Source organism: Amphiura filiformis, chromosome 18, assembly GCF_039555335.1.
Source record: "Amphiura filiformis chromosome 18, Afil_fr2py, whole genome shotgun sequence".
NCBI lineage: Eukaryota > Metazoa > Echinodermata > Ophiuroidea > Amphilepidida > Amphiuridae > Amphiura > Amphiura filiformis.
In genome coordinates this window covers 46,639,160-46,654,714 of record NC_092645.1, presented here as the reverse complement: position 1 = coordinate 46,654,714, position 15,555 = coordinate 46,639,160, and the positions used below count along the sequence as shown (strand labels likewise).

General features: G+C 38.4%; 1 protein-coding gene across 1 annotated transcript in view; it reads right to left on the bottom strand.

Moving 5' to 3' along the window:
• Positions 1-3,494: 3,494 nt before the first annotated feature.
• LOC140138738 (eEF1A lysine and N-terminal methyltransferase-like) overlaps positions 3,495-15,555 on the bottom strand; it is a 43,726-nt gene continuing 31,665 nt past the window's right edge. Inside the window, exons 11-13 of the mRNA XM_072160499.1 lie at positions 6,870-7,005; positions 5,709-5,846; positions 3,495-3,820 (exon numbers count right to left, since the gene is read on the bottom strand). Coding sequence (XP_072016600.1) covers positions 3,534-3,820; positions 5,709-5,846; positions 6,870-7,005 — 561 coding nt within the window. The 3' untranslated portion in view covers positions 3,495-3,533. The remainder of the gene's footprint in view (positions 3,821-5,708; positions 5,847-6,869; positions 7,006-15,555) is intronic.

Sequence of the window (15,555 nt, the reverse complement as noted above, 5' to 3'; positions counted from 1 at the left end):
TGATTTCTTGATAGAATTTGGTAAAAATAAAGATATAATAAGGATTACATTGACATGATTTACATCTGCATTTCTGAGTTAATAGTATCTGACTAACCCTATTCATCGTTGTAGCATGATATATTGATCCATGCAAAGTCAACTGGTTTACGCTATCTGTGTTCGGAACCATGATCAAGATGATCACAACACAAAGTCAATGGGTTGCTATAAACAGGTGTGCAAACCAAGCATGAACCATTAACTATGAGGTATGACATATTGTCGAATTCACTGCAACAGCATTGTTTGGCCTAGCTTTCATGTAAGGCCTAAAAAATTATTTGATTGGTGTAACCCGACCAACCCTAACAGTAGGCCCGACCCTGATTTTTTATTTAAAAAAAATTAAATAAATTAAATTTAAAAAAAAGACAAAAAGTTTCAAGGCCTTTATCAAATCCAATTTACATCAGTAAAAGTACAAAATCCCTACCTACCTACCCTAATCTTCTTTATGTTACACCGATCAAATATTTTTTTAGGCCAAAGCATAAACCAAATTAGCCTCTTGTAATGTCAAAACTTCACTGAGAGACTATTATACAGTTATATAACTCTATATAATCCCTGTCTTGATAATGCTATACCTTGGTTCGCATCAAGTTCTGTAGTGACATATTTCATTGGCCGTAGTATCGAGTCATGCGCGTAAAGTTAATCACACAGAGCGTACACACATGCGCACAAGGGCGGTTTGTTGGCATGCTTGCAGCACAACCGCTAAAAGGCATTTACATCACTTCTGAACTTTAGGTGATTGAACCAAAGAATAATAAATGGGCTATTCCAGTTGAAATCCACACACCCCCTATAGGAGACATGATGATCTTTAACCTCCTACACAGCTAGATTTCAAATGGAGTCACCTATTCAGGTAGCCCCATTTGAAATCCACACTCCCTGTGTGGGAGATTAAGGTCATGTCTTCCATATGGGCTGTGAGGATTGCAACTGGAATAGCCCAGTGAAGGTAATAACTGGAGAGTTCAGATTCAAAATGTGAGATACACCATTTCCAAACTTTTTGCAAACTTAAGGCCACCAACATATGCCCTATCATGCTAGCTTTTAATTGACATATATCCTACTTCAAAATTCTATGTAAAGTTTGAAACTTTATTTATGTTCTTTATATTTGACGAGTTATATTTGCTTATATCTCAAATTGATAAAAATTGATATATCACTTTTTGCATCTGAACTCTTCAGCTATTGTTTGCTAAGAGTCAAGATTCAATTTAATCCTTTACTTAATATGAATTCTGTAATATCATTGGTCAAACACCACTTGGATAAAATCTGTATTACCTGCGTACTCATTAATTTCCGACATAATACAGACGGTACTATTTTCTGTATGATCTGTGCAATCCTAATATGCGTGCATACACATATACCAAGATATCCAACCACACATGCATACTTCAGGTATTAATAACCAAGAAAGAAAGAATTTAGTGGCCTACATTTCATTAAGATTATAAAAATACATTCCTTCACCACAGTTTAAGAACAAGTCTGAAGATACAGAATTCATGTTCACTAAATGATAAAATCATTACCCCTTGCTTGTTCTCACAAAATACCAGAAAATATTTCGTGAAGAAACAGAGGGTAACTAATATGATTATTTATATCAGGCTTTTGAGCGATACAACAAAACTATATATTGCATAGTTTTTGCAAAATACCCGGATGCAATACAATATATTTTTTTAATACTGTACGAGTATCGTGTACGCTATCGCACATCACCATGGTCACGGCGCCTGACAGCACCAACACGCATCACAATACAACAACACAACAACATGGCCACTGTACCAGCCCGGCGTACCGGCTCACAGGAGATTTTATAAACAAGTGAAACCAAAAACTTAAAAAAAATAATAAATCCACATCTACAAATAAACCTGCAGAAAATAAGCAGGTCAAAAGGTAAGCTTACATTAATTACAATAGGCCTACACATTGGTTAGGTCCGACGGTGGCTAGGTAAGCTTAAATTTTCATTTTACTGCAGAGCGAAAGCCTGATATTAATAATAATAATATTGAATGGCTTATTTTCGTGTGATCAGGGTGCGAATTCGGCTGTATCGCATAGCAAAATGCTCCACATTTTTAAGTGACTGCTACACATTTTTTGGCTTGTATAGCATTTTTTACAATGCTTTGATACGTAAAAGCGTCCCATGTATGATAAATTAACCAGAACTGCTATACAAAATTTTCAAATGAAATCGCACCCTGAGTGTGATACAAGAATATATTGCACTCGATAGAAAAATATTCTTGTATCACACTCAAAGCCATTCAGTATTATATAATTATGTGACATGATCTGCTCCATGGGGGCCAAAGGAGGTATTTTTGAAAATTGAGTTACTATAATTATTACTTTATAAAAAAATAATATTAGGCCATCTATACTGAACACACCAAAGGTCTAGCATACTTGGTTCTGAAGTTTTGTGAAGTGTACTTTCTTATGTATGTTTTTTTACTCCATCTTTTGTCTTTTTCTCAATTTCAAATTTGCCACCTTTGGCCCCATGGACCAGATCATGTCACATTATGTGTCTTAAAACTATTAATATATATATCTGTGACATGCCATATGTGTTATACAAGGTAGTAAGAAAAAACACATTTATAAAGTGCCTTACACCCAAAAATGGGTCCCAATTGTGCTTACAATAAATTATACAAAACCACAAGAATACCATAATAAAGTGCCTCATAAAAAAGAGGCCATTTGAAAAGTTGCATCTGAGTCCATAGGAGTACAGTAGCCAGGCATATTCATGTGGACTGTGGACTCGGGTGCAAGTTTGCAACTCAGGATCACAAAGGAGATTTACGATTGGTATGAATCGCTGGCAAGTACCGTAATATGAATTGATAGCGGGAACTCGCCATTAAGTTAGGATAAATAAAGATGAATAAAGAGTGCTCATATGGCCCCCCAAAAATAATTGTTTGCTTGTCTTCCACAGCTTTGAAAGAGGAGGTGCAGGAGGGCAATTTTTGTATTTTTGTGGCTTCTTTTTCAGATTTAGCATATTCCTAGACCTAGGTAGAGCTAAATGCTACAATCATTCATGGTGAATTAAAATAAAAATATTTTGTTTCTTTAATATATATGCAAACTTATAATTTGGGCAATTACGTTCAGGTCATAGTCTTTTAATGATTTCAAAATGGATATAAATCCAATGTATTTTGAAGTCATTAATAATTATAGACTATAACATGAACACAAATTATAACTTTGCATATTGAAGACACAAAATGTTTATTTTGGCTTTTTATTTTCAACTATGAACTCCAAATCTTAAAAAAAAAATTGAAAAAAAATATATATTGGTGCGGCCTTAATCTGAGGAGCGGGAGGTGGAGGACAAACAAACAACTTTTTATTTGCAACTTAACAATGAGTTGCTTATAACATTTGATAAGTTAAAATAGTAGTGAATTCAGTCCCATGTGTTAACACTGAATTACTAATCCCTCCAAAACTTTGCTTAAATCTGTCTCGGGGTCCACAGGAGTACTTGATGATTTTGCTATCTTCTGCATAGCCACACCCGCCTTTTTCACAGATTCCTTGAGTTGGGCATCACTCAATGGTGATGCCTGTGGTAAGGCATATATGATTTCATTGACAGTGTCTTCAATGCTTCTTCTTAGTACTGTAGGGAAGACTGATTTGATGTCTTGGATTACTTGCTCTTTTAGTTCCTTGTCACGTGCGACTAGGTTTAACTGGAAGACACCTGCAAATGAAAATAATGAAATGAGTTATTCCATTTAAAAATCTACAGTCCTCGTGTGGAAGATTTTGACAATATCTTCTACAGGGGGAGTATGAATTTCTAATGGAATGAGCATATTATGAAGCAACTTCATTTGAATTTCTTACAGAGTTGGTTAATGTGCTAATGCCATTTGAAATTCATACTCCCTATATGTGGAACTTGAGGTATTTCCAAAAGGGGAAGTGTGGGTTTTAAATGCAATGATGTAAGTTTTCAGGCTTTTGCCTGAATTTAGCTTTTTTTGTAGTCCAGATTTATGCAATTTCTTTTCTTTTCAGCATGTTTTAGGCCCAGGGGGGCCACTCATATAAAAAGTTGTAAGCATGCGTGTGAACAAAAACGCGGAATATGGGTGTTTTTTTCTACTGCAACACGGGCCCGCAAGGGTGTCATTTTTGACACCATGTGTCCGTGCTAAGTTAAGGGTATAGTTAAATCTAATCACATTCCTACCCCTACAATCGTCATAATAAAATATAGGCCTACTGCCCTAATAATGCAGGCGATAATTATGCTGAGTAGGCCTAAGCCTACCAAATCCAGTTAGGAAGCATCCAATTAGAGTATAATAATAAAGGAAATAAGAAACCTTGAAAGTTAATGTCTTTTACTTTTTTCTTCAAAATTGATCATGCATCCTTGCTAGTAAGGGTTGGTTTCAATCCACTTGTAACTTTGTCCTTGTTAAGGGTATGGTTAACAAACCATTATCCTTGTTAAGGGTCATTTTGAAGACACAATGGTTGTCCTTGTTAAGGGTGCTTTTCTGAAGTGCATTCACACGCATGCTTACAACTTTTATATATGAGTGGCCCCCCTGGGGTTTTAGGGCCATTCTGGTCATTTTCAGGCTTATTCAGACTTTTTGTCATGAGTGGACTTTCAACCAAATAGTACAGAGTCCAGCATGTTTGTGTGTTACTCATGGAGGTAAAATAGTGTACCTCCTGATCATGATCATTTTGCTATGTGCCTGCCAACTTTCGTTCCAATGTGTGTGGCTGTTTGCATTCGGTGAGTAACGTGTTGTGCCAAAAACACATGCTAAGCACTGCATGCACGAATTTAAACCTTTGTCACACTCAAGCTCAATGATAAAAATTATGGTTTGATTTAGGGCTATAATAGTTGCAATGCCTGAGGTACACCATTTGCATTCACGAACAACACACCAAGATGGTGGATTTACTATAGCGTTACGCATGGTTCAAGTTTGAGTACAGTCCAACCTCTTTTATCCAGCCATGATGGGACCAAGCATTGGCTGGATAAGTGAAAAATCTGGATAACTGAATGGTGTAATGCTCTATTGAATGACCAAAGTGCCAGAATTGTTCAGCTTAAAATTAGCAAAATCAGTTTTGTTACGTCAATAATTAAGTCCCAAGTCACGTTCGCACAAATTCACATAAGAGTTAGTCACACATAGATGCTGCGCGCAACTGTGTGCCCGCAATATTTTATCATGAGTCTCATTCGTTTTGCCAATTATAAGCCAAACAAACTTTAGAACACCAACTGAATAAGTATTTACTATTATTTCTGGTATAGTAAGTATCATAAATGTCTGAAAAACAGAAAGCACCATTAGGGACTGGTCACTATTTACGCCAGGGGGAATGGAGGATTAAAATTTTTTTTGATGAAAAATTTCGAGTGCCCCCTTCGCTTCTGTTCAAAATTCTGCACTCCCCCTTATTTTATGAAATTTCTCCATTTTAAACTTAACATTCCCCCCTCTTTCCTTGCAAAATATTTAACATTTCCCCCTCTTGCTCACCAACAAATTTCACATTCCCCCCTCACATCCTCCATCCCCCGGTGTAAATAATGACTGCTCCCTTACCTTGTGGATGTAAGATCTTGTCTTTAACCATCTGAAGAAACTCCACCTCCACAAATACCTTAGGAGGACAACTCATCCCAACTGATAGATCCTTACTGTCTATGTCAAAGATAACATCATGATAACGATGACCAGTATCTAGAAGGAAACAAAGCCATGGATTTATTATATAGCGCAATTACATACAATCATTCATTGCAGTTCTCAGAAATACACTAACCACTTTACAGGTTGTCACTGATTGATCAGTACGGCCCTGTATCATTCCATAAACCAAATAACAAAAAATTAGGGACTTTGCAGTAGCACTTGTTCAGTGCCTAGTATATCAGTATATGGGACCATGACAACCCCTCTCTGACATTAAAAAATGCGCTGGCGCGCTTCGCGCTTACCCCCTTTCGAGAAACTAGATCTAGTTCTATACTTTGCAGCTTCAAGAGCGCACACCCTAGACCAGGCCTTCTCAACTGGCGGCGCGCGCCACTTGTGGTGGTTGGAGTCAGTCGAAGTGGCGCACGAAGTAGCGCACGGTAATTTAAATAATAATTTCACATAAATCTTGAATAAAAAGGGGTGAAAATACCCAATCTGGGCCTTTAAAAAACCTTAAAATCCATGAGCTTCAGGGGGCGCTGCCCCCGGACCCCCGGTAAAGCATCACTGCACCTTACCCGCTATGCATGTACATGGTACCTCCCTTGACATGTTGGCACTTCATGATCACTAAAATTTTTCAGTTGGCACTTCAAATAAACTAGTTGAGAAGGCCTGCCCTAGACATTCCACAATTTGGATTGCGGGCTACCATATATTTGCACAGATTGTGATATGCACTTTTGTTATTGGTTGTCCTGTTTTAGCCTGTTCGATTTTTGGAAAGGGAAAATGTAAAACATTGTTTATTTTTACAAACTTTTGACGAAAAGTTTGTGTTATCTTGTAAAGTGAAGAGATCAAAGTGACAGTTATGAATGAGGTTAATAACTTTGTAAATGAAACACTGCTAGTTGGCCTCAACATTATTTTTGTGAGACAGTTCTGTATTATGATTTTATATACTTGATTTTATATTATCGTGGACAGTGGGCGCCGCCATTACCACATCAAACGGTACCCAGATGTACACGTAAAAGTAAACAAACAAAAAACAAAACAAACCTTGTTTAGCTTTATCTGCAATGAACTTGATACCATCTTCAGCATGTAATGTCATCCTTTCATCCTCCACACAACCAAACCAATTCTTAGCAACATCTACTATTGCTGGGTCTATGTCCACAACATCTAAATAAACCTGAATTAACAGAAAATACAGCGGAATTAAGGGAAGTCACTTCACATTCTTAGTCACCGGGTGTGGTTTAGAAAAGGGTTAGGGTTAGTTAAATTTAAAATTTCAATTTCAAAATTAAAAATTGTTGACCCAAGAATCTATAAAAAAAAGGATGGACAGGAGATGAGACCACATTTTTGAAAAAAAAAGTTCCATTTTTTTCAGTATTGACTACTTTTAACTGTAGCCCAATACCCAAACATATAAAACTTGATAGTTAGCATATGTGCTTACTATCGATTGCTTTAAAAAACATGCAAACATGAAGTGCCCCATCCACAAAAGTGTAAAGGGTTTTGGGCAAATCATCGATACACATAGTTATCTATGAACAAGTAAACCTGTAAACCTGTATCTCAACCCCATTAGCTCAGTTGGTAAAGCGCTCGATAGTAAGCACATATATGCAAACTATCAAGTTTTTGTGGTAATTTATCAACTTTCTTTAACACACAAAATATAGACCAGACAGGAAAACTAATAGCACTCTTAAGGTGGGTCTACTTTTCGGCATAGTGGTAAAAGCCTAACATTTCCCACCGATTACGAGCTGATCAAAGTATATGTGCATTACCCCAGACTGGGTGCATTTCCTCTGACTAACTTACTAACAAACACAAATCTGCACGCCCGGAAGTAAACAGTACTTTTTAATCTCAACACTTACGGCAATTTGAGCCACTTTTTATGACAGGTGATGTTAAAGAAAATACAGTGTGCAAATTTGTGATTGTTTTTTTATTATATTTTAAGAGGAAGTTGAAGATTATACTGTTCCGTTGTAGATTTATTGCGGCTGATATGCCACAAAATATGCGATAGGGATAGGGAAAACAAATTATTATGTTTTGTTGTAGATTTATTGCGGCTGATATGCCACAAAATATGCGATAGGGATAGGGAAAACAAATTATTATGTTTTGTTGTAGATTTATTGCGGCTGATATGCCACAAAATATGCGATAGGGATAGGGAAAACAAATTATTATGTTTTGTTGTAGATTTATTGTGGCTGATATGCCACAAAATATGCGATAGGGATAGGGAAAACAAATTATTATGTTTTGTTGTAGATTTATTGTGGCTGATATGCCACAAAATATGTGATAGGGATAGGGAAAACAAATTATTATGTTTTGTTGCAGATTTATTGTGGCTGATATGCCACAAAATATGTGATAGGGATAGGGAAAACGAATTATTATGTTTTGTTGTAGATTTACTGTGGCTGATATGCCACAAAATAGGCGACAATTTCTCCTTTGATGCAAAATAAGTAATTTGTCAAAAGTTAATAATGTTATAACAAGAGTTTCTATAGATAAATATTTTTTTCCATAGGTAAATATTTTTGAAATTATGTTTTGATGATATCATGAAGAAATTAAGATTGCATAATTTTCAATAACTTTGCAATGCACAAATTTCTATTGAAACTGCGGCCAAAAATACTATTCCAATTCAAAATTACTAAGACTTGAATAGCAAGATCACCGCCGGGGGTCAGGCTCGAGGTTACACTCACATTGATACGCAATTTTCCGGTGAAAATTTACCTATTAATCTTGACTGATAGAACAGGGCATTTTTAGTTGCCCAAGAAAAAAATGCTGTTTTATGGCGAAAAAGGTGTGTTTGTTGTAACAAAGGGCAACATACTGGATGCTGGATGCATGTTTGCATTTTTTGGTTGGGGTGTATTGTGTAAGGTTTTGTGGTCAAATATGTTGCTAATCCATTCATTTTTATACTCCTTGATACAAAGATCTTACTTTCAAGAAGACTTGGATCCTAAGTAAACAAAAGTATTCGCTATGCCGTCTATCAGATAAGCTCAGATACTGCAGATATGAGCCTATAAATTTGCATAATAGACTTGGCCCTCTGTAAATACAACTTTGATATGAATGAATCTCTTATCACATGTTTTGTTATATGTGCGGGTTCTTTAACTATTAGATTACCTCAAAGGGAGTTCCAATAACGGCTTGGTTACGTGGGATTTCTCATTCTGCTACCGAGACCTTAATCACACAATGTACTCACTCAGTCAGTCGTCCATATTGTCAGCATGTTTATTAGGGGTTAAAGTTCATAGGTAAAGGCAGCTCAATTATGGAGACGAGCTCTGTGTAATATGTAAACAAATGACACGGCGCTATATTCGAAAGTATGATAAGCTTAGACAAAATATACTACACTCCTCCCCTCTTACATTGAGAGTGCCTTATGCCTTTACAGAGACTGGGGGACTCATCTGATCAAATTTAAACTGTATCATTACTACTTGTAATATACTTCACATTTATGTCATTACTACCTGTTGTAATGCACTACATGTTTATGAAATAAAACAATCAATAAAATTAACTTGCAATGAGTTCTGTTTCATGTTATATAATGTGAGGTCTCCTTATTTTTGGAAACATGACTAAAACACAAATTGCTGACTTTACAACAATAACAACCTTGGGTTAAATATAGTAAACAGTGGTGAACAACAAGGTTCAACTTTTAGTCCAAGAGTTCAAAGATCAAGTCTCTTTGGTGGTCCACAAAGTCTGGGTGGATTTCTGCGTGCAGGTTGCACTTCACGAGGGCACCGCTGGCTGCATAATAGGATGTTGCTCGCTGCTGCGCTTGCGCTGCAGGCTGTGCATTAATAGGAATATATGCGTTAGGTGCATTCTGTGGCTGTGGCACAGGCGGTACTGGTATTTCTACATGGGGTTCCACAGGGATCTCCATTGGGTACATTTTATCTCTGCAGTAAACAGTTCCCATAATGAGGTGATCTATGTGGACATGTCTAAGTTGTTCATTCACGCGAACCATGTACGACACCGGGCCTAGTCGCTGCATAACTACTCCTGGTTTCCATTTATCGCTTCCTCTGAAACTGCGAACCATAACGGAATCTCCTGGCGTAAATGCTCGTATTTCCTTCCCACGATCTTTAGCAGCTTCCTGCTGACCTTGCATGCGTGCCGTTAAACTAGGTTTAACCATTGACAACCGTGTGCGTGGTTGGCGTTTGAGAAATAGTTCTGCTGGTGTATGTCCTGTAGTGGCATGTGGCGTATTGCGGTATGAGAACAAACAGTTAGCAATTCTGTGTGGCATTGACAAATTGCTGTGTTCTTCAAAACTACGCTTTAGAGAGTACTTGACTGACTGAACCATACGTTCCGCAGCTCCGTTTGTAGCGGGGTGGTATGGTGGACTTGTAACATGATTTATTTTGTTCATGCGCAAGAATGTTTCAAATCCATCTGACACAAGCTGTGGTCCGTTATCAGACACAATTACTTTAGGTAACCCATAGGCTGCGAACCAGAGTCTCAGTTTATCGCATAACTGGGTTGACGTTGTGGATGACATGGGGAAAACTTCAGGCCATTTAGCATGTGCATCGACGATAATCAAGAAGTTATGACCACGAAATTCGCAAAATCAATGTGTACACGCCCATTGGAGCAGTTGACCATTTCCAAGTTTGGGACTGTGTAGCTTGTGGTTGCTTTCTTACGCTAAGACAAATTTGGCAGTTCTGTACCATATCATGAATGTCATTATCAAGTCTGGGCCACCAAACATAACTTCTGGCCAGACTTTTAGTCTTACAAATTCCTTGGTGTCCATCATGTAATTCACACAAAATACGCTTCCTCAAAGCAGTGGGAATAATAACGCGTCTGCCCCATAGCAAACAATTGTCCTCCACTGATATTTCTAACTTGCGGTGGAAGTAGGGCTCTAATGACTTGGAATTTCCATCAAGTTCATGTGGCCATCCATTAAGTGTGAACTCAAGAACACGCGATAGGACTGAATCTTTGTGTGTTGCTTTTGCGATTGCAGTTGCATCCACTGGTAATTCAGCTACAAAGGATACATTATACAAAGCTTCTTCTGAATAGCAAATATAGTCAACAACACCATCCATCGGTAATCGCGATAACGCGTCTGCATTTGCATGATCATGCGTATTTCTATACTCAATGTTATACTGATGAGCAGACAAAATCAATGCCCAGCGTTGTAAACGTGCTGCAGCTAGAGTTGGTATGCCTTGCTTTGGACCAAGTATAGTTACCAAAGGCTTATGGTCTGTAACCAACGTGAATCTTCTACCATAAATGTACGCATAAAATTTACGCACTCCAAATATCAAAGCTAAGGCTTCCTTCTCTAACTGGCTGTAGTTCTGCTCAGCTTTAGTCAATGTACTGCTGAAACAAACGCAACCGGCGCTCTTCACCGTTTGCTTCGATGTGCGAAAGCACTGCGCCTATACCATAGGGAGATGCGTCTGCTGCTAGGCGCAATGGTTTCGTAACATCGTAATGTGTTAACACGTCTGCAGATGCCAAGGCTACTTTTGCATGATTAAATGCATTTCTACAACTTTCACTCCATACCCATTTTACACTGTGTTGCAACAAATGGTTCAAAGGATTCAATAATGTGGACAAGTTAGGCAAGAATCTAGAATAATATTGTATCATTCCCAGGAAGCTACGCAGCTCAGTAACATTTCTTGGCTCTGGCGCATTCAGAATTGCATCAACTTTCTGCGGTGTTGGGTGTAGACCTTCCTCGTCAATCACATGACCCAAGTATTCAACCTTAGGTTGTAGGAAGCTACACTTTGAGACCTTGAGTCGCATATCATGTGCCTCTAACCGATCCAACACCTTGTTGAGCCTCTGCAAATGCTCCTGCTCTGTGCTTCCTGTTATCAAAATATCATCAAGATAACATAATACACCATCTATACCCTGTAATACTTGTTCCATAGTTCTTTGGAAAATAGAGGGCGCACTAGCAATCCCATAAGGCATTCGGGTGTATGACATTAAACCCATATGAGTAGAAATTGTGACATACTTCCTTGAATCACTATCTAATTCCATCTGTTGGAATGCCTGTGAAAGATCCAACTTACTAAAATGCTTCCCTCCAGCTAAAGCAGCAAATAGATCTTGAGGATTGGGTAATGGGTATTTATCAACATCAATACAATCATTGAGACCAACTTTAAAATCACCACACACTCTAATTGAACCATCACTTTTCACAACCGGGACTACGGGTGAGGCCCATTCTGAATGTGAGACAGGTATCAAAATACCTTCTTTCTGTAAACGTTTGTATTCAGCTTCTAATTGTGGTTTAAGTGAATAAGGGACTGGACGTGCCTTCACAAACACTGGTCTTGCATCCTTTTTGACATGGACAACAGCCTTGTGGTGCCTCATTGTACTAAGTCCAGGCTTGAAAAGTGTAGGATGTTTGGCTATTACTGAATCTAACTCAGATACATGCATTACATTGTGCACGAAAAGCTCCTCCCACTTTAATCTAATCACATGAAGCCAGTCACGGCCAAAAATTGCTGGCTGGTTTGCTTCTACTTTGGCTACTAACAAAAGCAAAATATATCTATGACCATCATAAATAACATCAACCTTGGCTTGACCAATCAGGGGCAATAGTTTACCTGAATAATCTTTCAATCTAATTTCTGTTGGGTCCAAGCCTACATGGGATAACTTTTCATGATACATACTTTCCGGCACAATTGAATACGCTGCACCTGTATCAAGTTCCATGGTTATGTCAGCACCTGACACTCTGACATCTACTGTAATTGGTTCATGCGATCTACGTATCGCATCATTTACACTATATAACCCTGATGTGTCATTCATTTTCATATCATACAAACTCACAGGGTCATTATCATCAAATGTACCACTAGGGGTAGGGACATCCGCAGTAACATGATATAACCCAAGCGGATCTGTTTCATTGACATGATATGTATCTTGAGGGGGTTCAGGATTATACATACTAGTACTAGACCTACATGAACACCCACATGCACCACCTGTAGCACCTTGTGACACGTGTGCATTGTCATCTTCACAAACATTATGGGCTGCAACATACTTATTGTCTGCACCTTTATTGCGACAAACCTTTGCAAGGTGCCCAGTTTGTGAGCAAGAATTACATTTGTACGATTTGTACCTACAGTCGGTGGGTGCGTGCCCATGTGTTCCACATCTATAACATGGGGACTGTGTATTTGAGGGACGAGACTGATTAAAGTGACTCTTTGACTGACTAGTAGTAGGCCCTTTATCTCTATTATTATTACTTGCATTTTGCTGGTATCTATTTTTGTTACCATAACCACGATTACGTTTCTTATTATGACCAACATAATTAGCACTGGCATTTGCAGACTGATTAAAACGCTACGCACCCTGCTTTGCACACTCTGCGGCAATTGCAGTATCCAACGCGGTTTGAAAGGTGAGGTCTTTCACACTGAGTAATTTCTTCTGGGTTGCAATATCGCGAAGGCCACACACAAACCGATCACGCAAGGCTTCCAACAAGAAGTCACCGAATTCACATGTATAGCTCAAACGACGCAATTCAGCTGCGAAGTCAGCGACCTTTTCTCCTGCTTTTTGAGAATGACCCCAGAATACAAATCTTTCTGCAATAATTGGGGGTTTGGGCGAGTAATGATTTGTGAGTACTGTCTTCAGTTCTGCATACGTTTTTTCCTCCACTTTAGCTGGGGAAATTTGCGTTTTCAATAACTTGTAAGTGGTGTGGTCCAAGTGAGTCACAAGATGAGAGCTTTTACCCTCCGTTATCTTATTAGCAATGAACATAAATTCTAAACGTTCAGCGTCGTCTCAAGTCTTGTTCAGTAGGTTTGAACACGGAATATCCCCAACCAGTCGTACTTCCGCCATCTCGTCGCCAGTGTTATATGTGCGGGTTCTTTAACTATTAGATTACCTCAAAGGAGTTCCAATAACGGCTTGGTTACGTGGGATTTCTCATTCTGCTACCGAGACCTTAATCACACAATGTACTCAGTCAGTCGTCCATATTGTCAGCATGTTTATTAGGGGTTAACCATCCAATTCTCAATCCTTTTGTTAAGAAAGATAAAGGAAGTAGCTGCAGGGACCCGCACAACAAACATGTTTTGCACACCGCACCGTATGTTGAAAGCACCATATACACCTCTGGAGCTACAAAGTTGCACCGTATTCATGTTGATATAGCCACTGAAAGGAAAAAGAATTCCAATAACAGTGAAACTCAGAAGTATAAACTGAATGAAAGTAGCAGTAAGTTTACCCAAGTGGACTCTTGTAACAATAGTGCCAGGAGCACAGAAAAAGCTGCGAAAATTTCGACAGTAATCAGATGTAGCACAGAAAAGGAGATTGATGATGTAAATAGATACTCCACAAGTAAGTTAAGTGAGAGGCATGTCAGTAAATACATAAGTAAGTTAAGTGAGAAGCAGGTCAGTAAATCCCCAAAGAGGGATGAAGATTCTGCAAGCAGTAGCGATGAGTCGAAAAGTAACATTTCGAGTAAAGAAGAGAAGATAGATGGAGGAGTGAGGCTGAAGAAGACTGACTACCGGTACTCCATGAGTAAGATTTGTAAGTTACATGTAAGTGGGAACTCAAACAATGATGTTATATTACATGTAAGTGATGAGGATAGTATATCCTCGGTGAGTTCTGAAGATACTTCAAGTAGTAGAGTAATGATTGCATGTACCACTTCAAATAAATTTGAGGTATTGATAGATGAGGTAGACGAGAGGATAGAAAAGGAAATGGAACCGGAGTTCTCTGGCCACACAAGTAAGATAAGTGAGACAAGTAAGTTGAGCAGAACAAATGAGAAGGGATCCAAGATGAAGAGGGATGAGGATAGAAAATCCTCGGTGAGGGAGGAAGACTATTTGAGAAGTAGGGACAGGAATAGAAATACCGCTTCAGGTGAAGATAAGAAGAGGGAGGAGGAAGCGAAGCCGAAGATGATTAATTCCTCCATAAGTAAGTCAAGTAAGTTCAGTAAGACAAATGAGACTGAGAAAGAAAACGGTGAGAAGAGGGAAATAGATTCATTGAGCGGTAGACATGGATTTGACAATTCTAACACAGTTGAGACAGAGAAGGAAGTGAAATTGAAGATGAAATCATTCCATCCCACAAGTACCACTGTAAATACAGCCGGGATGAATGATGAGGAAGTGAAGTTGAGGAAGAAGTTGTTAAGCTCAAGTAAGTTCAGTAAGTTAAGTGAGAAGGAAACCAGTGAGAAGATGGTAAAGGATGGTATTACCACCCCGAATACAGCAGGGGTGACCTACGAGGAGGTGAAGCGGAAAAAGAAGACATTAAGTAAGACTAACAAGACAAGAGAGGAGAAATACAGTGAGAGGAGGGAAGATAATAGAAAAACCTCAGTCAGAGAGGAAAACTCACCAAGCTTTGGAGAGAAGCACAGAAGTACTACTTTGAATAAAAATGAGGTGATAAATGAGGAAGTAAAACTGAAGGAGACAAATAAGGAGAGACAGAAGAAGACTAATGACTTTACAAAGCAGAGGACAAAGAGTACCTCGAAAGCTAATGACAATAAGCCGAATAAGGAGACAAAAACCAGTGTCAATTG